Source organism: Nicotiana tabacum, chromosome 18 (genome assembly GCF_000715075.1).
Source record: "Nicotiana tabacum cultivar K326 chromosome 18, ASM71507v2, whole genome shotgun sequence".
Classification (NCBI taxonomy): Eukaryota; Viridiplantae; Streptophyta; class Magnoliopsida; order Solanales; family Solanaceae; genus Nicotiana; species Nicotiana tabacum.
Genome location: NC_134097.1, coordinates 117,468,832 through 117,491,534, shown reverse-complemented (window position 1 = coordinate 117,491,534; position 22,703 = coordinate 117,468,832). Strand labels below are relative to the sequence as shown.

General features: G+C 36.6%; 2 protein-coding genes and 1 long non-coding RNA gene across 17 annotated transcripts; all 3 read right to left on the bottom strand.

Annotated features, from left to right (window-relative positions):
- Positions 1–11,038: 11,038 nt before the first annotated feature.
- On the bottom strand, positions 11,039–16,423 carry LOC107768640 (uncharacterized). Of its 15 annotated transcripts, XR_012702260.1 has the most exons (9): positions 16,368–16,423; positions 15,912–16,150; positions 14,024–14,198; positions 12,701–13,337; positions 11,907–12,034; positions 11,660–11,725; positions 11,460–11,564; positions 11,275–11,316; positions 11,039–11,188 (listed from the first exon to the last, which is right to left on the bottom strand). It is a non-coding gene; the product is annotated as an uncharacterized LOC107768640 (long non-coding RNA). The 15 variants fall into 15 exon arrangements; XR_012702256.1 differs by having other exon boundaries at positions 11,398–11,564; positions 11,660–12,034; XR_012702250.1 differs by having other exon boundaries at positions 11,660–12,034.
- Positions 16,424–17,408: 985 nt separating this feature from the next.
- On the bottom strand, positions 17,409–18,532 carry LOC142172657 (uncharacterized). The gene is made up of 2 exons (XM_075236324.1): positions 18,002–18,532; positions 17,409–17,918 (listed from the first exon to the last, which is right to left on the bottom strand). Exons 1-2 carry the CDS (start codon positions 18,530–18,532, stop codon positions 17,409–17,411), a joined length of 1,041 nt encoding a protein of 346 aa, XP_075092425.1.
- Positions 18,533–18,654: 122 nt separating this feature from the next.
- On the bottom strand, positions 18,655–20,055 carry LOC142172656 (uncharacterized). The gene has a single exon (XM_075236323.1). It carries the CDS (start codon positions 20,053–20,055, stop codon positions 18,655–18,657), a length of 1,401 nt encoding a protein of 466 aa, XP_075092424.1.
- Positions 20,056–22,703: the final 2,648 nt, after the last annotated feature.

The following is a 22,703-nucleotide window of genomic DNA, read 5'->3' as shown; positions in this document are numbered from 1 at the left end:
TGCGGAAAAGACAGCATTTATCACGCCATGGGGAACTTACTGCTATCGGGTAATGCCGTTCGGACTGAAGAATGTCGGGGCAACGTACATGCGAGCAATGACTGCTGTGTTTCACGACATGATACACAAAGAAATTGAGGTGTACGTAGATGATGTGATCATAAAGTCTTGGCGTCAGGAAGACCATGAGCAGACCTAAGGAGATTCTTCCAAAGACTCCGAAGGTATGATATCAAGCTTAACCCGGCCAAATGCGCATTCGGGGTTCGATTAGGAAAGTTGTTAGGATTCATCATCAGTCGACGGGGTATTGAGCTGGACCCATCTAAGATCGAATCCATCCGAGATTTGCCACCGCCAAAGAACAAAACAGAGGTAATGAGTCTGTTGGGTAGACTCAATTACATCAGCAGGTTCATCGCTCAACTCACAGCAACTTGTGAGCCCATATTTCGGCTGCTGAAAAAGGATGCTGCGGTAAGTTGGACGGCAGAGTGTCAAGAGGCTTTCGACCAAATCAAAGGGTATCTGTCTAATCCACCCGTGTTGGTCCCGCCTAAGCTAGGGAAGCCCTTAATTCTTTATCTGACGGTCCTGGAAAATTCATTTGGTTGTGTACTGGGGCAACACGATGACACAGGAAGGAAGGAGCAGGCCATTTACTATCTTAGCAAGAAATTCACAGTATATGAGGTCAAGTACACTCAACTCGAGAAAACATGCTGTGCCCTAACTTGGGTAGCTCAGAAGTTGAAACACTACCTGTCCTCGTATACTACTTATCTCATATCCAGTTTGGACCCATTGAAGTATATCTTTCAGAAACCTATACCCACATGGAGGTTGGCAAAATGGCAAATTCTGCTCACAGAGTTCAATATCGTCTATGTGACGAGGACAGCCATGAAAGCCCAAGCGCTGGCCGACCATTTGGCAGAGAACCCCGTTGATGAAAAATACGAGCCTTTAAGAACGTATTTTCCTGACGAAGAAGTGATGCATACAAGTGAGTTGGCGTTACCCGAGGAACTGGGTTGGAAGTTTTTCTTCGATGGAGCTGCAAACGCGAAAGGGGTTGGAATACGAGAAGTACTCATTTCTGAAACAGGACGCCATTATCCTGTTATGGCTCAACTACGCTTCTATTGCACGAATAATATGGCCGAGTATGAAGCTTGCATTTTGGGTCTGCAATTGGCTGCGGACATGGATGTCCAAGACGTTTTGGTCTTGGAAGACTCGGACCTCTTGGTACATCATATTCAGGGCGAATGGGAAACACGAGACTTGAAACTCATACCTTATCGACAATGCTTGCACGATCTGAGCAAGCAATTTCGATCGGTGAAATTCAAACATATCCCGAGAGTTCATAACGAGGTTGCAGATGTATTGACCACCTTAGCATCAATGTTGCACCACCCTGACAAAATGTATGTTGACCCTCTGCACATCTAGGTTCGTGATTAGCACGCTTATTGCAACGCGGTGGAAGAGGAAGCAGATGGCGAGCCCTGGTTTCATGATATCAAAGGGTACCTCAGAATGGGGATATATTCGGAACAGGCCACTGAAGACCAAAAAAGAGCCCTTCGGCGTTTGTCGAATGGTTTTTTCCTCAGCGGAGGAGTTTTGTACAGAAGAACCCCGGATATGGGATTGTTAAGATGTATAGACGCCGGTCAAGCCACGACGGTCATGGAAGAGGTACATGCTGGAGTTTGTGGGCCACATATGAGCGGATATGTGTTAGCAAGGAAGATCCTTCGAGCAGGGTATTATTGGCTCGCTATGGAGCATGACTGTATCACTTTCGTGAGGAAATGTCATCAGTGTCAGATACATGGAGATCTGATTCATTCTCCGCCAACAGAGTTACATACGATGTCAGCACCCTGACCGTTTGTTGCATGGGGCATGGATGTCATTGGGCCTATCGAGCCGGCAACATCCAACGGCCATAGGTTCATTCTGGTAACCATTGACTACTTCACCAAATGGGTTGAAGCTAAAACCTTCAAGTCGGTAACTAAAAAGGGAGTGGTGGATTTTGTGCACTCCCATATCATCTGCAGATTTGGGATCCCAAAAGTAATCATTACGGATAACAGTGCAAATCTTAACAGCAGCCTGATGAGAGAGGTATGCCAACAATTCAAGATTACACACCGCAATTCCACCCCATATCGTCCCAAGGCGAATGGAGCGGTCGAAGCAGCCAATAAGAACATCAAGAAGATACTGCGGAAGATGGTGGAAGGGTCCAGACAATGGCACGAGAGATTACCCTTTGCTTTGTTGGGTTATCGCACTACCGTCCGGACTTCCATATGTGCAACTCCTTATTTGTTGGTGTACAGAACTGAGGCCGTAATACCAGCGGAGGTCGAAATTCTATCCCTCCGGATTGTCAATGATGAATGGGTCAAAGCTCGACTAGAACAGTTGAGCTTGATAGACGAGAAAAGATTGGCAGCAGTGTGCCATGGTCAGCTATATCAGAAGAGAATGGCAAGGGCATACAATAAGAAGGTACGCCCCAGGAAGTTTGAAATAGGGCAGCAGGTATTGAAGAAGATCCTCCCACATCAGGTCGAGGCAAAAGGCAAGTTCGCCCCAAATTGGCAAGGGCCTTATATCGTGACCAGAGTATTGTCCAACGGTGCTTTGTGTTTGACGGATATCGAGGGAAGATGTGTTGACATGGATATCAATTCGGATGCAGTCAAGAGATATTATGCGTAATTTCTTTGATTATGGCAATTATTGGTTCGTTTGTTTGTACTTGGTACTTATTGGATAATGAAATGACGGAGGCAATTCTTTCTTCTATCCAAACACTTTTTACCCTTGTTTCCCCCTTTTGAGCCTTAAGTTATTCTTTCATATCCCTCTTTTGGAATCACTAATGAAAAAAAAAATAATAAATATAAAAAAAAAGAAGGATAAAGAAGAAAAAAAAAGAAGGAAAAAGAAAATTGTAAAAGAAAATGAAAAAGAAGAAGATAAAATCACAAGAAAAACAAAACCATGGGAACTACGTTTGACCTGATTCCTCAAAGAGGATACGTAGGCGCCTCACGGCTCGGTCATAGTGTGCATAGTGTACATAGTGTGCATAATAGGCACAGTGTGCGTAACGCACGTAGCTCAACATAGTGTAAAAAATAAAATCCCCCAAGCAAGAAAACTGGGGCAGAGGTTGTGTTTTAAAGTTCCAACAAAGGTTTGATTCCAAAAGTTGTAGCGGATCACCCATCAAAGTTATTTCATTTTTTGATAGCCTTTCTTTTAGCCCCACACCAAAACCAACATCGACGTCCAAAAGACCTCCCGATCAATATCTAAGAGGTGCCAAGTCAGGCAAATAAAGCTGAGAATAATACACTGATCCCCGGCGAAGAAGAGGATCATAAAACTGGAAATGAATTGATAGTCCAAAGGAATCTCCAAAAGAGAGGGTCATATCGACAGCACTCCAATTCTCCGTTGAAGAAATAAAATGAGAGAGTCTTGGCGGTGAAAACCTTCGCAGGCACCACAAGGCGACGAAAGATGAGAGATATAAAACGAGAGAGTCTTATCGGTGAAAACCTTCACAGGCACCATAAGGCGCCGGGAGCTGAGAGAAAAGAGAGAGTCTCATTAGTGAAAACCCCTCGAAGGGCACTATGAGGCGACAAGACAGATCAGCAAAAGGGTCCGCGTTCGCAAAGAAATGGACACCCATTTATCCCCAGCAAGTAAGGTCATTAGGCGAGTTGATTGATACAAATATACTGGGTCAGGAATCTACGGTGCATGTCATGATCACAAGGACCAGTCATGTCTTCCAGATAAGTTCTTCTCTTTTCCTTTTTTCCACCAAGTATTGGTTCAGAGAGATTTTCCTCCTTTTCTATCTTTTTCATTTTTCTTGCTAAGAATTCGTTTTGAAAAAGATTTTTCAAAGTTTACTACTAGAGGCCGAAGGGGTACAAAAGCAAAATACGAAAGGATAGGCCAAGAGCCGAGGCAATAAGACAAAAGGCATCGGCTGCAAAACCAAAGGACGAATTGTGTAGAAAGAAGGGTGACGTAAAGAGAAGGGAAAATGACGGGTGAAGGACTTGTGGACCAAGTTCCGAGAAGGTTTCGGGAGGGAAGCGGACTCCCACAGTTTGATTCTGTAAAGAGAAAAGCAGAAAAGGGGGAAAACCATCCCCATCAGACAGGTCACCCCCAGCAAGCAACTTTGTCCCCCAACCAGTGGTGGGGGCACAGAGCAAGAAAAGAAAACCGGAAAATTAACACTAGGATTAAAACTAACAAAGTCCTTTTGTCTGCTGCAAGAAAATAAAGGTTGATGATGGCAGAAGGACACGATGCCAGAAAGGTCACCAAAACCGGGGCAGAAAATTTTCTGTCGTTATCAAAAAAAAAATCTCGGAGGAACGAGGAAACAAATACATTTCTGTTCTAGGTCTCCCACCAGTATAATGCGGGAATACATTTCTGTTCTAGGTCGCCACCAGTATAATGCGGGAATATATTTCTGTCTTTTTATTTCTATTCTAGGTCACCCACCAGTATAATGCGGGAATACATTTTTGTTCTAGGTCGCCCACCAGTATAATGCGGGAATACATTTCTGTTCTAGGTCGCCAACCAGTATAATGCGGGAATATATTTCTGTTCTAGGTCGCCCACCAGTATAATGCGGGAATACATTTCTGTTCTAGGTCGCCCACCAGTATAATGCGGGAATACATTTCTGTTCTAGGTCGCCCACCAGTATAATGCGGGAATACATTTCTGTTCTAGGTCGCCCACCAGTATAATGCGGGAATACATTTCTGTTCTAGGTCGCCCACCAGTATAATGCGGGAATACATTTCTGTTCTAGGTCGCCCACCAGTATAATGCGGGAATACATTTCTGTTCTAGGTCGCCCACCAGTATAATGCGGGAATACATTTTTGTTCTAGGTCGCCCACCAGTATAATGCGGGAATACATTTTCTGTCTCTTCATTTCTATTCTAGGTCGCCCACCAGTATAATGCGGGAATACATTTCTGTCTTTTCATTTCTATTCTAGGTCGCCCACCAGTATAATGCGGGAATACATTACTGTTCTAGGTCACCCACCAGTATAATGCGGGAATACATTTCTGTCTTTTCATTTCATGTTCTAGGTCGCCCACCAGTATAATGCGGGAATACATTTTTGTTCTAGGTCGCCCACCAGTATAATGCGGGAATACATTTTCTGTCTTTTCATTTCTGTTCTAGGTCGCCCACCAGTATAATGCGGGGATACATTTCTGTCTTTTCATTTCTGTTCTAGGTCGCCCACCAGTCTAATGCGGGCATACATTTCATATTTTTGCATTCAGGCGCCCACCTGTATAACGAGAGGAATACTTTTGAGTCTTATACTGCAGATCTTGAAATCAGCAACCCACCGGAAGGTAGAAGGTTACAACAGGAATCCCCAGCAGGAAACAATAAAAATCCCCAGCACCAGAAAGCGGAAGGTTGCAACAAGAGGTCCCAGCACAAGTTCAAGCGCATGAGTCAAAAGGAATAAAAGACGCGTCTTGAAAGAAGCGTCCTGTGAACATTAAAATTATGCCCAGCATAACAGATCTGATGAAGAGAGCCGTATCCCCAGAGGAACCGCTGAAAAGCTTAATGAAGGAAGCCATATCCCCAGCGGACCGAGCAAAATGATGAAAATTGGTATTCAGAAAAGCAAAGGGCCAGAAATTCACGGAAGAAAGGCACCGGAAGAAACACAATCCGACAAGAAAGCAAGGCAGCAAAGACAAGTTGAAAATAGATAAGATCTTGTGATCCATAGGCTAGCCTAGCTTTTGATGTTCTTGTTTTCTTTTTGGATACGGTGTACTAAGGAGATCAGTAAGGAAGTGGTAACAATATACAACAGCAGTAACAGCAGAACCACAGTTCCCCGGTAGTCCCAGCTACCAAGACTTCCCGAACTACATTGACCTGATTCCTGTTTAGCCCAGGATATGTAGGAAACCTCTAGAGCAAAGGTTCGGTCAAATCTTTCAAAAATGCTTCACGTGGAGTACTCGGATGGGCAAAAATCGCTCACTTTATCTTTGCACGAAAACCCTTCGTGTTTTCGGGCAAAGAGGGGCAGTTGTAAGCACATGATTTTTGCCCTATGAAAGAATTACTCCCAAAAAAAATTCAAAATAAAACAATTTTCCTTTGTGTGCAATTTTTGTTATTTTTGTGGTATTTTTGTATAATTATTTGTATTTTTATGAGTGCATGTTTATTTGTTTTAATTAATAAAAATATAAAATATATCACATTTTCATTTAGTATTTAATTAAGTTTGTTTTACAAAAAAATGAAAGTCACAAAAATAGGAATATTTTTGCATTGTTAGCATTTAATGTCAAATTATGCAATTTTGTTTTAATTGGTATTTAATTGTGTATGATAATTTTTGTTAGGAGTTTAATTAGTATTTTTGGAGTCAATTCAGTTTGTAGCTCAATTTAGAATTTTAGTTTTATCAAAAATAAAAAAAAAATAAAAAAAAAAGAAAGAAAAGAGGGCTACAAGACGTTAATATTTGAATTGAGTCTAATATAGCTATTTTGACTATTTTATCTTATTTCGCCGCAAAAGAAGACTACAAAAATATATATATAAATTTTAGTTTGTGTATTTCTCATAAACTTGAAAAAATACAAAAAAATGTACCTTACTTTTGTACTTTATATAATTTCGAAAATTACCAAAAAAAAAATATATATAGTTCTATTAATATTTTGTAGTCATTTTAATTTTGAAAAAATACAAAAATATTATTTTATATTTTATCTTTATATAAAAACGAAAATTACAAAAATAGTTTTATTAATATTTTGTAGCTATTTTAATCTTGAAAAAATATTTAAAAAGATATAGTTTTGTCTTAAATATTAGTCTTTTGGTAGTTATTTTGCTTACATAATTAGTTGAGCAACGTCGTGTTCTTATGGTCCGGGCAAAAGAATAATATTCGGGTTCAAACTACCCGTTTTTAGGCCTAATTTTCGGGCCTAGCCTATAATAATCCGAGTCCACCACGCGTGGGGAACACGGACGGAACACGACACACGGGGAACCCCACCACGCGTGGGGGACACAAGTCTTGAACCCCACCACGCATGGGGGTCCATTTTTCTTTGCAAAAGGGTACAAATGCACGGGCAAAGGGGTTGGACTGGAGGGGGGACTTTGAAAAATTTTGGGGGAACGGACACTATTCATCTTCTTCTTCCTCAAAGAAGAAGAAGAAAACCCTAGAGGAACCCTACCCAAACACCACCACCAAACAGACCCTACATCGTCCAGCAACCCCCCGTCAAGCAGCAGCTATTGCTGCTGCTGCGTCACCTTCCCTCACGTCCAAAACCACCAAACACCACCACCAAACGACCCTTCCGGCGAGCACCTCCATAACCCTCGACCCCACTGTCGCTACCTGCTGCCCAGCTCGTCGTCGTTGCCCGTCATCAACACCACCCTAAACGACGACCATGGCCGCCTGAAACCTGCGACCACCATCCAGCGACGCCAGTCCGTCACCTTCCCCATCGCCACCCCTTCGAAACTGCCACCTCACTGCCGCAGCTGCTCCTTACCACCTCCAGCTGCGTCGTCGACCACCTCCACTGCCCAACACCCACCTGCCGCTGCTGCTCCCCGTCGACCATGGCAGCAACGAGTCCAGTGCTGCCGCTGCTACTCCTCGACGCCACGACACCCTCGTCCCTCCATGCTAATCCGCCATAGTCCAAACGTCCAGCTGCTGCTTCGTCCTTTTTCAACGTCCACAAAACAGTCCGTTCAACCTCCAATAGTTCAACTCCGAGCTCGACTTGGGTTCGTTCAAGTTTTAGGATTTTCTTTCAAGATTATTTAGTTCATTTTTATTTATTTTCTGTTATGGCTTTGGTTTTAAATGTTGTTCCTAATCTTGTTTTTTTTTATTATTCTATTTTTCGTATTATTGATTCTTTGTTTAAAGTGTTATTTTGTAATCTTGTTTTGTTCATTAGTTCTCCTTCTTCTTCAAGACCTTTTTATTTGGTCAAGATTTTTCTTCTGTTTGTTTGAGTGTGCGTTATAAGCTACATTCGATTTGAACAACTTCGTCGAATAGTTAGTTTATGACTGCTTTGTTTGGACGAATACAGCATGAATCACTTCGTTGGTATGTTTTGATGCTCGAATCATTTTGTGTGAATTTGACTTAAGGATTGGTTGTAGCTGTGTAGTGATTTGGTGTAGTTGTAAATCAGAAAGGTTTAAATACATATTGCTAAGAGTGAGGGCAAGGCAATAATAATAGGGGATTTTCAGGGGTATTTTTGGGTGTTAAAAGATTTAAAATGATTAGTGTTAGTAGCCTGCCAGTTAATATTCAGTGTATAATTAGTAAATTATTTAATGAAAAGGGAATTAGTAGTGCAGGATACACCCTGTCTGGTATCTTTAAGGGTGGAAAATCAGAAAATAAGCATGAGATTAATGATAAAAGTGTATAGATGCACATGAGAGGGAATATACAGGCTGAAAGTGAAAAGCTTTGAATAAATAATGTTTAGTTCTAGCCTATAAATAAGGGGAGTTGATATAGAGAAGGGGACTGGAAAAAAAAAGGATTGAGACTGGAAGTTGAGAGAACAGAAATTTTCAGAACTTAAAAGGGAGAGATAGGCTAATTTTTCATAACTAAAAAATCAGTTTTTGAGAGCTAAAAACTGAAAGTGAGGTTCTTTTCTTTACTGCTGAAATCAGAACTTTGTTACTGCCATTTGTTGGATTGCGTTTAGTACTACTGATTTTCAGTCAAGCTTTCTGGGGTTTTCAGTTTGGTTCTGACCATTGTTACATTGGTTATTGCTGTTTTGTTGCTGTTATTTGCTGTGGGATTCTGTTGCTGTGCTACTGCTGTACATTGTTGCTCCTGACCTCTTTTCTCTATTTGTAGTTCGAATTCCAGGTACACATTCAAATCTTGTAGTGATAAAGCTTTGAAGTTGAAATGCAGCAATAAAATCGAACCGCTTCAATAAAGCAGATAGTAGACAATCTGGTCTTTTTAGTTTTTTTTATGAACTATTTTATTTTTATTTTTTATTTTTTTTTTGTATAATTGGATTGAAAAGAGAAGAAATCGTATAAATGGTCATGCGCTGATATAACATGAACCTTTCAATTTTATTAGATTAATGGGGTAAATCATGATAAGTAGCATATCTCTAGTTAGTTGTTTGTTTCCATGCATATATTCAAGTAGTCCATAAATGAGATAGAGTACTTAGTCAAAACCCAATTAGTATTTCGTTTAGATGGTTAAAACTAATTTCCATTAGTCCTCTTAAGTGATTATACTCTCATCAGTATTGGCATTAATTCATGTTACAAATAATCTCACATAGATAGATTGTGGACTTGATAAAAATATAAAAATAAGGTGGTTGGGTAGTGTCAACATTATAGCTCCAATAATAATAATAAAAGTAAATAAATAAATAAATAAATAAATAAAGGTCGTAGTCGATAATTTTATGTATTAATAATTAAGTATACTTACACTAATGTAGAGTAGTTTCAATAAAGTATAGTTAAATTGTGAATCCATTAGGGTTAATGAATTAGTCTATAGCTTTGATCATTTAGTTAACCTCACCACAGTTAAAAATGGCTAATTGTAGTAACGTTAGTCAATCTTGTACGTTTTTTATATACATAATTCCATTTTTAGTAATATTAGCTTATGGAATAAGGCGCGAAACAATTTTTTATTTTTACAAGTTCAAGTATAATTTTCGTTAGCATCTGTTGTAATATATTAATTAAATAAGTTACGGTTTTTTTAGCATGTAATTAACTAGGATTTTTCTTTATTTAGAGACAAATAAAAATATAAATGTAGTTACTTTCCTTTTAAAAATAAATAAATAAATAAGTGAGACGGACTTCGTCAAAATAAAAAAAATAATAAAAAATTTGCAGGACCCTCAGTAAAGGTTTAAGAATTTTTTTTAGTCGGGAAGGGCCGTTTAGCAAATTTCACGGCCCTACCCAAAATAATAATACGCTAGTCGCTTTAGGCGATTGTAACGTGGTATGAGATGCATTTCCATGACGTTGCAAATTCTTTTTAATAATGAATGAGACGAGCCTCGACAAACAAAAAATGCACAAGTTGCGGGGCCCTCTAAATGTATATATTAAAATACTTAGAATTCGAGGACAAACCGTTTAGCAAATTTTACGGCCTTCCCCAAAATAACAAGACGCTGGTTGCTTTAGGCGCGCCTTTAATAATTTATTTTCCTTAACTCGGGTGCACATTTATGTGACCCAAATCCAAATCTCAACCGAGTCGAGATATGCCAAACAACTACGGGTGCATTGATGTAACGTGGTTCGAGATATGTTTCCATGACGTTGCAATTCTCGTAAAATAATAACAATAAGTAAGAAAGCGGTAAAAAGATAAAATTTTGCACATAAGTTCATATTTGTATAAAATCAGATAATCAAGCCGAATATAACAGTTGAGCGACCGTGCTAGAACCACAGAACTCGGGAATGCCTAACACCTTCTCCCGGGTTAACAGAATTCCTTATCCGGATTTCTGGTGCGCAGACTGTAATATGGAGTCATTCTTTTCCTCGATTCGGGATTAAAATTGGTGACTTGGGACACCCTAAATCTCCTAAGTGGCGACTCTGAAATAAATATAAACAAATCCCGTTTCGATTGTCCTTTAATTGGAAAAACTCCCTTGCACCCTCGCGGGGCGGAAAAAGAAGGTGTGACAACATGATCTTGCTTATGCTCTAACAATTTAAAGTCTAAAGTAATGGTCAATTCACTGTCAAATTTTCTCCTAAGTTGAAACTGCAATCTTGAAGCTTTGAAATAATTGAGGCAAAAATAGCACAAGTGTCTAGCCTTGTATACTGAACCATAAATGTAAACCAATAAAACAGAAAATAGAAGATAAAAGAGGATACAACATGATTTGTTTTATTAATTTGATCATGTCTACAAAAATAGGGCTCTAGCTTTTGAATAAGATAAAGCAATCCTATTCTGTTTCCCAAGAATTAAAAATCTATCTCATCTCTCAACGGCGCTGCATCAACTTCCGAGCACATCTGCACCCAATGCAAATTAAAATTCCCATTACACCCATTTATATGTATTGATATTTTATTTTATGCACAAAGTTTTGTAAGCTTACATAAAATGTTGTCGCAACACCAACAGAATCACAAACCACAATCTATATACCAAGAATGTGAATATTCAAATGTTAAGAAAAGAAAAAAAATGTAAGAAATAAAAACATTTGGGTTTTAATCACCTAATACTTGGTCTAAGGTGAGATAGCAGATATGTCTATGTGAGAAGTCTTGAAATGAGTACCAGTTTTCCTGAAGTTGTTTTCACCTCCCATGAGAGGGCACCAACATGACAATAGCCAATTCCACACAGAAACTTCAATTGAAGAGCATTATATTCACCCGGTCCCTATCAATAGATGAGCAAAAGCAGAAAAGCATGTGACTTTTAAAAAGAATGGGGATATTAGAGAGTTCAGTCCGATTATATTATAACACTCTTACTTGCTGATGTCATCAAGGTGGTCATCGAGATCCAAACATACTTCAATTTGTCTGATGAGATGTAATCTAGAAGGGCCATATTTACTAATGGTTATATGGTCGAAACCAAACCTTGTTTTTAACAAAATTATTAGTTCAAGGGAAGAACAGAGAAAAATTCCTCGTTTAAACTAATGAAGAAATTATAACCCTCTCAAAAGTTAGAAAGCATGAGTATACAATTCTAACTTCTAACAGGGACACTTACCTTCATGGTTGTGTTGTTGAACTGATGGATATCTCGACTCCAATTGATAATTTATGTTGTGCCATAGATGAAACTGTTTAAGCACCTTTAGATTGGCGAGTTAGCATAATCATCTTCAGCAGCAAATACTGAAAGGAGGGATAAAACATAGGAAAAAAATCAAAAGTGGTGTGGATGGCACTGGAGCAATACGTCAGAAGAAACATAAATGAGAACAATCCGCTACCAATAATGTGAGCAACAAAGGATATAATAGTAGGGTAGGGCAGAGCTAACTAATAACTCTAGACATCAGAGAAACCATAATTCATTTTTTCACAGGCTTTCTTATTTCACGAAGAACCAAGTAGTTTTCTATGTAGAAAATTATCGAATTGACCAAAATCATCGTTCTTTCAGTTGTTTCCTCTTAGAGTTCTTACTTGAGTACTTTTGCTACAAACATCACAAATTCTCCATCAAATAGTGCACCTAAACCATCAGCAGTAACAATTACTGTAACAAAAAGTGCCAAATAGGTATAAATGACTTTAGAATTAGCATGTTAAATTATTTGGTTCAGGGAAAAGATGTATTTTATTAGAGCAGCTGATGAACTACTGGTAAATTGTCTAAAACATGCTGCTGAACCCTTTTTATTCTAAAATTTAATCGGCAAAAGCACAATCTTTTTAAAAGGAATTATCATTATGCTATGAGGTTTTAAAGTATAAAACTTCACTATTACATAATCAAACGCAGCAGAAAACCAAAAGGAAAATATATGGAATCGAATTAGTATGAACTAAACTCACCCCGGAAGCACAATTCATTCTCTCCCAATAAATATGAATGAGCTAATAACCTGAGGACGATTTGAAACAGGGTAAAATAGAGTGAAGAGAGAATCCATAATAACCACAAAAGCAGAGGGATGGCTAAGCATACCTGAGAAAAGGTGGGACACGCGGCGCTGTTTTAAGATATATATCGATGCAGCGTTGTATCCTAATAGTGTGCCCAGCCATAAATTCCACTTAAACCCTTTAGTCAACCAATAGAAATTCTTTGTTTTATTGTTGTTACAAATGTACCCTTCTTAACCCTAAAATATCCGGATGCAACTCTATATCCAACCGGAGGCATCTTTCCACGTTATAAATTAATCATCTAAACTCACCCGGCAATCTCTAAACTCTCATAAGAATCTATTGTTCTTAACGGTATAGCCTCACTGTAACACAAAGTAATAATCTTTCCATGAGCTTTTACTTCCATAGAAAAGTCACTTAAACTGGAATTTATTTCTACATGCTTAGTTGAACAGATAAAATGTTGGTGCTTTCTTAAAAAGAAGCTGGTCACTCTTTTTCAAAAGAATGTCATTCATCTTGTGATACAACTTCTACAATTCTCTTGGAGAAATCTAACCAATGAAGTTCCTTTTGTAGTCTTAAGAGGAAACAATAACACAGTTGTGCCTATGAATTAGCATCGAGGTTCATAGAAGTATGTATTGTTTCTTTCTTTAAGCAACAAGCGACATATAAAGGAGAAGTGGACCAACAAAGTAAATATGTTAAAGAAAGGAATAGAGCAAAATATCAGAAATAAAGTTCTCCAGAAATAGCCTGCACTACACCACTCCCATCAGGTATAAAGTTTTAAAGTTTACAGTTTAATTAACAAACCACAACTAAAAAACTATGAGACAACTAAAAGCTATGTGAAAATTTAAACCAATTAACTCAAGATGACAACAGGTCTATTGTTATATTACTGATTTACTGGTAGTAGCAATTCTTCAGTTTACTCATGAATTTTTGTAAAGTAATTCTTCGAGCTTTAATTAATCCACTTCAGATTATTTCCTACTTCTGCCCTTCCTCTCCTTATTCCTTTTACTTTACTGAACGTGATGAATAGGCATTGCTTTATAATTCTCTGTCTTTCTTCAATGTCACTCAAAACAATTTCTAGAGATCAACGTCAAGAGAAATGTTAAGCACAAGAGCATTTTTTTCAATTACAAATGATCTAAAAATAGAGCACTTTATTCAATTATATAAGAAGAAGTATCACAGAGTTCAAATGTAGCAACTTATCCAAAGAAAAGAATTATATGTGGAACAACTTACCCATCACTTCTAGTTTCTGAATCTGATATTTTAGTTGGTCAGGATCCTTCTTCAATATACCCACTTCTGTCACTTTCTTCCTCTCTTTCTTGTTCTAGGAAAGAGGTCGTCCTTAGAACCATCCCTCAATTTTCCTTATGTCTCCAATAGATGTCCCATAAGACTCAAAGCTTGTCTGTGCGTACATAAAAATGTAGAATATGCAAGTAAAAACAATAGGCTTCAAGGTTATGTCCACAAAGCATATAAGCAAAATAATTAATCTGAACCAATCTCTTTTCCTAATTTTCTGTCGTATCACATTATATATGGTATAAACATATAGCCATTGCTAGATAATAGATGTTTCCTATCAAAGAGTTAATCTCACAACTTCAGACGAATCCTATAATAAGGATGAAGTATATGAAGCCACTCAACATTTAAGACATTTAGAATGAGGATACATGAGCATATAGCTATAACAGTACAAGTGCAAGAAAAAGGTCAACTAACATAAACTTATAGCTACTTCTATTTCTCAAATTTCTCATCAGTAGTAAAATGTAAGAAAAATCACATGAACTGTTTTTAGGGAAAAAAACTCAATATTTAAGAAAGGGGGGTTAAAGGCGACATTCAAATCAGGGGCCTCTTCAGGACACAATTAACTAAAGTTCCTTTTCAATTCCTGTTTGATACAATAATGCTTAAAAAGCTTTCACCACTTTTTTATTTTTTATTATTTCTTTCCAAGTAATATAATTCTATACTATTTATATGTGACAACAAAATTACCTAACCTGTTTCACAACAAAGCAATGAGCCCTCTTATAATAGGAGAATCCTGCTTCGTAAAAATACTGCTAGCCCTAGAAGATGATGCATTAACTGAGTTACGAATAACTAAATTGTCAAGCAAACAACATTTTTTCAATTCAATTTAATTCAGCTCTGTAATTTCGTTTTCATGCAATTCTCTCAACTTTGAATTACTCTTTTCTTTTCCCTTTGTGACATGCAATTTCACAAACACATAACAGGCAAACTGAAAGTGAAGCTGCCAAAGAAAAACAATTAAAACCTAGCAAGCAATTGGTGATTCCTTAGACTTATTTAAACCCAGAAGCAACACAGAAAAAAAGAGAAGTAATTACTTCCAAAACGCAGGGATCAAATCTTAAGAAGTAGAGTAAGGAAAAACCAAATAGAGAGACACAAATTGAGAAAGATGGAAATTTTTAAAAAGAAGAAATATGACCATCAGATATAGAAGAGACAGAGTCAAAGGAATCAGTAGAAAAACAGAAGAGAAATGCTCATTTTGTGACAGAATCGTGCACTCTATATGATTTTGTCGAGTGAATAAGCACATGACTTTGTTAAAGCTAATTTCGTGCACTTTAAATGATTTTCGCTCGACAAAATCAAGATTGTAGCTGTCTGAAATCAACCTGTGCTACACATAAGCGAAGTAAAATTAAAAATTCACCTTAATTACTGAAGCCAGTCTATATGAATATCCCACCTACAAGCTACAACTCAATAGAGAAGAATATTACCAAACCATGTAGCATGATCAGACAGTTCAAGAACAAAGAGAGTAAGTACCATAAAACAAATGATACCTATTTTGTTTTATAAGGTGAAATTTGGAGATGAATGACTTGTGAAAAACATAGAAATTTTCTCTAGAAAGATGCAGTCATTTGAAGACCAATGAAAGATGGCAAGAAATTCAAAGCTATTTGACTTATGGGGTGCCAATGCAAGAAGTTCATCAGAAAGGCATAGATTATTTGACGGCTGGACAAAAGCAGTGTTGTCTATCTTCGTTAGTTAGAGGTGCTTACGGAAAACTGATTTGCGATTCTACTACCATAATATAATCACCCACAAGAGAACATACTTGTTATTATTCACACCAAGGTCGAAGAGGACTATGATTTCAATTTCTTGAGCAATCAAAATTAGCACAGACGTTTCAGGAGAAAGAGGAAACCTGAGGGTTGTTTAAATCCATAACAGCCCCCTGCAGCAGCTATGTAAATATTTTCAAAAGCATATCCTTTGCTGCCAGACCAATTCGACAGTTGTGCATTAACTCGTGTATTATGACGCAACAAATAATACTGGGTCATTTAGTTTCTGTCAAATATATATGATGTTAATTATTTGTATGTATTCATAATAGTTGAATGAATATAATAAAGACATTAAAGAAGATTAATTGGACAACTTTCAGTAGTAAAACTAATCACATCATTGAAATATGCAAAGATATCCATATAAAATCAAATAATGAAACAATCTCTAAGGTAGAAAATGAAATTACTATATCAAAATTTGGTTAGTGTGACAGTACCTTTTAGTACCAACTTGTGAAAATATTTTACTTTAGAAGATCTCTTTAAAATACCTGCAACACAGATTATACGTGTTAGTAAGCAGTAAAGGAATATAAAGACATCAAAATAGAAGATGAATAAATTTTTAATTTATTTCTCATTTTGTTTCTTAAACGAACAACAAATTTTTTCGCCAACATATTGAATAGTGATGTATAAAAATTTATAAGAGGAAATCAGTAAGTACATTCAAATGAAGAAATAAGATACAATTGTTATTACCAATATACAATAGACCGTCCTCCTTTATCCGGGCTTGGGACCGGCTGTGTTACAATATAATTTGAACACAGGCGGAGTTAACAATATATTTTTTTTGATGTAAATGTCAGTCAGGTCAGCTTCACAGAGTTGGAAAAAAATCACATAAATATGCAAGTAGCTTTTGTATTTATAGATTTGCAAAGATGAATGCTTTGACTTATTGGTCTTGGAAAGTTTCACAATGTAAATATTCTGATTTGTATATTGTGCATCCAAAAACTATATCAGATGAGTAAAAGTTTGGAAAGGATTTGCAGATACACAAGCCAACTCTTATTTAGCACATAGTAAATTGCAGAGAAACTATCTCAAGTCTCAAGAAAATTATTGAAATAAAGAATATAAGGTTAAACCAGGTATATAAAGAAGAAAGCTACAGACTTATAGAAGTGCTTTTTGAATGATTTTGTCATACACTATGTTATATGTAGAATGGTCATCATCGTTATCTACGGTTGGTGGTCGGATTAATATTTTAATACAACTTGAACTCTTTGCTCTGGATAAAGCAACATATAGCTGGCCATGAGAAAATACTGGCTCACGCAAATTAATACCAACATAATTTAATGTTTGCCCTTGTGCTTTATTTATCGTCATTGCAAAACACAGGCGTATTGGAAATTGAGTTCTTTTAAATGGGATTGGTAGCTTCTCATCATCTGAAGATAACAATGGTATTCTGGGAATAAATACATGCGTATCTTTAAAATCACCACTCGCAATTTTAGCACTTATAACAGACTCTTAAAATCACAGCATATCAGTCGTGTACCATTGCATAAACCCTCACATGGATTTAAATTTCGCAGCAACATAACAGGACAATTTTCCTTCAAGATTAATTTGCAAGGAGGCAAACCAGCAGGGTTCAATGAATATAAAAAATCCTCAAACTGGCTCTGATCATTTGGTTCAACAGTTTCATCCATTGCAATAAATGTTTTAGCTTCTTTAGGGAATTGAGCTATAAGCCTATCATTTATTTCATCAACAAAGTCATTTTTCGTTGTCAAAATAACGCGCAAAGTTAAAAAAGAAGAATTGTGAAGAGACATGTGCAAATTAGGATATATTATGTTGAATAAAAGATCCAAAGATTCTTTTTCAGTAATATAAGGAACAATGAAAGACTTTGGAATTTCTATTTTATTATCCATATTTGTTTTTTCTTTTCCATTTCCAATTCGCATCAAATATTCACAAAAAGAGGGATCAGTTTTGGCACGCATATTCTCTGATAACTGCAATTTTTCATGTTCGTTCCATATTTCGGAGTCAATATGCTTTCTCGAATGAAATCTTCCTTTTTTCCACTTCGAACCACATGAAGAGTTTGTCTAAAATCCCCTCCAAACACAACAACTTTTCCACCGAAAAGCACATTTGTGTTCATTATATCTTTCACGAGAGAATCTAAAGCTTCAATCATGTTCTTTTTTGCCATTGATACTTCATCCCACACAATCAATTTTGCATCACGAATCAAAGATGCCAATGAGCTTTGCTTGCTAATATTGCAAGAAAATTTTTCATCGATATTAATCGGAAATTTAAAACGTGAATGAACTGTTCGTCCTCCTGGAAGGATCGAAGCTGCAACTCCAGAAGTTGTTGTTGTTAATGCTACAAATCCTTTAGATCTCACAGTTGCTAATAAGGCACAGTATAAAAACGTCTTACCACTTCCTCCTGGACCATCAATGAAAAATGCTCCTGATTCATTGGCAAATACTCTTTGCAAGATTATGTCGTATGCTATTTTCTGTTCTGTATTAAATTTTCTATGTAACAACAAATCTTCGTTACCCACAATGATGTTTCTTTCGAAATATGCTTCCTTCGCTTCATTTGCCATTTTCGAAGATGTAATATTTTCTGAAACAAGATTGAATTCATTAATATCACGACCCATAGAATGTAGTATATCATTGATGTGATTCAGACCAGCGAGGTGGATATCTTTTGCTGCTATATTGGCTAGGATTTTAAAATCTTCGGCATTGAATCTTCAAACTGTTCCCATAGTTCTCTTGGATTGTCAGGGCTACAGTATACTAATATTGTAGCAAATAAACGTCTTAAACTATAAGGCATTTGATAACATGCAGCCTCTAACATACATTCAATCAAGCTGTTATCACAATGTAACAACCCTCTTTTTTCTGCAGATTCTCTAAATGTGTCGCAACATATTTCATTTACCGTTATAAGATCTTTGTATGATTTTGGTGCTCTCACATTCATTAGTAATAATCTAAGGTAATATCTTTCTCCCTCTGTTGGATGACATGTTACAACCCGGCCAATAACGTGACCTTGTTGTCGTTGAGTCCACATTTTATAGCTAGATGACCATACGAAGTGTTGTGGAAAATCTTTATACAATAATTTAAGCTCTTTAGTATCTTTGTTTGTTTCATTCATCAAAAAGAATTCTGTCAGCATCGTCTTCTTGATCATAGGATTTTTCACGATACTATCTATTGTGTTGGTTTTTTTAAAAGAGACAAATTGTAGTCCATCAAGATGTAATGGGAGGTGGTAAACACTCGGAGTCATTTCACTAATAGGAAACGCAAATAAGCGCCACATAGCTTCTGGAGGTGACACCCATCTAGCAGATTGATACTCTTTTATCTCATCTATTTGTATATTTGCGTTATCTTCGTGTAAGCCAAATGATATCTTATCATGTCCTTTATAGATATATTTGTATATATATTTCACAACTTTAATATCGGAGCAAACTTCTACATTTATATGGCAATTGTATTTACATAGCAGATAGGGGTTGTAAGGAACAACCCATGAGTTATCAAGAAATTGTTTTCTAACTTTCACAGATTTACCAGTATTTCGTCTTCTATAAATTGGGTATGAGTTCTTTCCTTTCGTCGTCTCATCAGCGAAACTCTTGGGGTACTTAAATTTGCACTCATTTCTTTTCATACATAAATTTGTGGGATTTAAATGACCACAAGTCCCATGCATCATGTGTTTAACGACAAGCTTATGTAAGTATGAGTATGTATCAGGGCCAGGCAACTCAGCACAAACAAATTTGTCATAAGCCTCGGGCGTTAATAATTTGTAGTCATCAGTAAGTATAACAAGAAAATGGGCATGTGGAAGACCGCATTTTTGAAATTCTATACTGTACATAAAGGCGGCAACTTTTCCAAATATGCTTCTTTTTAATATATCTGTTTTCATCTCTTCTACCTTTGCTCTGAATACTCGACTAATTAAATCAGGCCTATTTTGAGTTTCGTCTGTTGGGAGCAAATGTTCCTTTATTTCAGGCCAAGAGGGATTACATGTTATGGTCATAAATATATCAGGCTTTCCAAAATGCCGGACTAACGCAATAGCATCCATATAACGTTGACGCATATCTCTCGGACCACCCGTAAAACTTGTTGGAAGAAAGTTTTGTTTTCCTATCTTAGAAGCTTCTCTTTTGCCAAGTCTCAAGATATCTAAAAGTCCTTGTAGTACATCAATCCAAAATAAATCTTGGTTAAATGAGGCAAAATCTAATCTTTGAGTTTCTACTTTTATGAATTCATCAACTGAATATTATTGAAATAATCTACCAGAATGTAAAACTCCGTTTTCCTCATTGTCTCTCATCTGGAGTTTGTAACAGTAGTATTCACGACAAGAAACATTATTTCTTTTTCGTTTCCCCTTTGCAGAACATCCGCTTCCATATCAAGTAGTCCATCAATTGAACACATGTTAGAGACACTCGGAAGCTGCTCAGTCTCATAGTAAGCTCACTTTCTCAATTTATTTCTAGGTTGTACAATTTTTGGAATACCACAATGCCAGCCGTTTTGACCATAAGGAAATAAAAGTGGATATTGCAAAGGATCATAGCAACCATAATAGTAATTTACTAATTGGCTTTTGTTACTGTGAATATAAATTCAAATATGGGGTGTAAAACTATTATTGCTCATTTCTTGTTCTAGCCATAATGCTGCTACTTCTGACACAGTTGGCAGGTTATATACTCGTTGATCTAAGCCAGAGCCACATCTCAATGCAATATAAAAGTTTGATAATTCTGGAATATGTATTAGAGATTTCAAGAAGATACAATAAGGATTTATCTTTAGTATGTTCATTAGCTTATGAACAATTGATTGTCGAAGTATATCCGACAAAGCCATTCAGTTTAATATTTCTGCATTCTCATCGTAAAAATACAACTGTAAATTTCTTGGTCGCCGATTTGTTGGAATTAAATCATTTATAAAGTGATACATTTGACCTTGTACTCTAAATGTATAAATTCCTTGGTTTTTTTTTTGCTAGTACTTTGTCATAGTGCACCCCAAGGGAAGTAAATGCAAACATATTGTTGTATAATCTAAGGTAGGTACGGAAGTGTTCAGATTCTTCGGTATTGCCTAAATATAAATTCAAGAGTTCATTAGGCATTTCATGTGACGTCAACTTAACTGAACCATTGCTACAACAAAATGCCGGCGGCTCATATTCAAATCTTTTTGCTCCACAATATTTACAATCTGGTACAGTTTTTGAAATGGTTGCATCAGTGGGTAGTTCTCTAATGTTCCAGTTCCAACTTATTATTTTTGATTTAGAACCTGTGTATATTAGTTGCAACAATATATCCTATTAGTGTTGAGAAGAGAGAGGCAGCAGGTGGTGTTATAAGATTAAATTGAGATAAACCTAGATTAAATTGAGACAAACCTTTGTTTATGACAGTAGATGTCTCTACATGATGTCGGTCACAAGGTGCACCAGAGGTTGAACCTAACATACAAATAATTCTAATTAGTATATTAAAAGGGAGTTCAGTCAAGCTACAAAAAAATATATTTTTACTCACGTACCATGTTCAAAAATGGAGAAGTGATCAGTAATATTTTTTCCTTTGTGACAATCAACTACTTCCCCCACAGCTGAAGATATACCTGCTAATATGGAAATCTAAATATGTTTAGTAAGAGCAAATTGAATTTAAGTACAATCACGACGAAGAACACATATATACATGCATATATTTATGTCTACAAATAGTGTATATGTAGATGTGTCTTTTGTTCGAATAGATCTTTTTCGGTTTCTAACCTTTCCCAGCAATGCATGGTGCCTCAACTATCGTCAGAGTTTTTTCTGTATGCAGCTCAAACCCAGCAGCTTGTTTGGTATATTCAAGCAGCACAGTCGAACCCTTTTTTAATTCAAGTTTTTTTGATCGCCGGCGTGTTAAAAGCAATTCTTTTTTATCAACTGATAACTGCTTGTATAGATCACGTCTCCTACGGTTAATTTTAGAGACGATTAGTGTTGAGCACTGTTGCTTCCTTTTCTGCACACAACAAGCTGACGGTAAATGCTTTTTAACAGTTGACATTTGCAGTTCAAGTAATCTATAAAACTTTAACATCAAATCTGCAGTAACAACGATTTTTATATATGAAATGTTCTACAAACAGATACAGAGAGTTACAGTTCAAAGTGTGTATTTGTTATTCTAGGCAAATAAGATGGTGACCAATACAAAGAATTCAATAGTGGTAACGCTGGAAAGCAAACGAATTAATACTATAATTGTTTCTTATTATAGAATTAGTTTTTGTATATGGCAGAAACTTTGAACATTGACTATGGTTTTAGTGTACAATAGAAAGAAGAGCACAACGATAGACGAAGCTTCTAAATATTTATTGGTAACTTATAAAAAAATAGTCAAATTACTAAACGTATTAAAGCTGTTACACCACTGGAAGAAATACAAACTATTGTCAAATTTCAAATAGTTTTAAGTTGATTAGAGGAAATTATTGAAAACATGAAAAAGAATCTCTGTTGTAGCTGCACTATTAGTTGCCTCAAGAGAATGAAAAGAAGAAACTTCATTCTTTCTCATTTTCTTTTGTAGACCTTTCAACTGCTAACTCAGGAATTAACTTTTAACAATTATTTCACTGCCTTGGAAAATTTGGATTCTCAAGATACATATATTTGGGGCACAGAGCACAGAG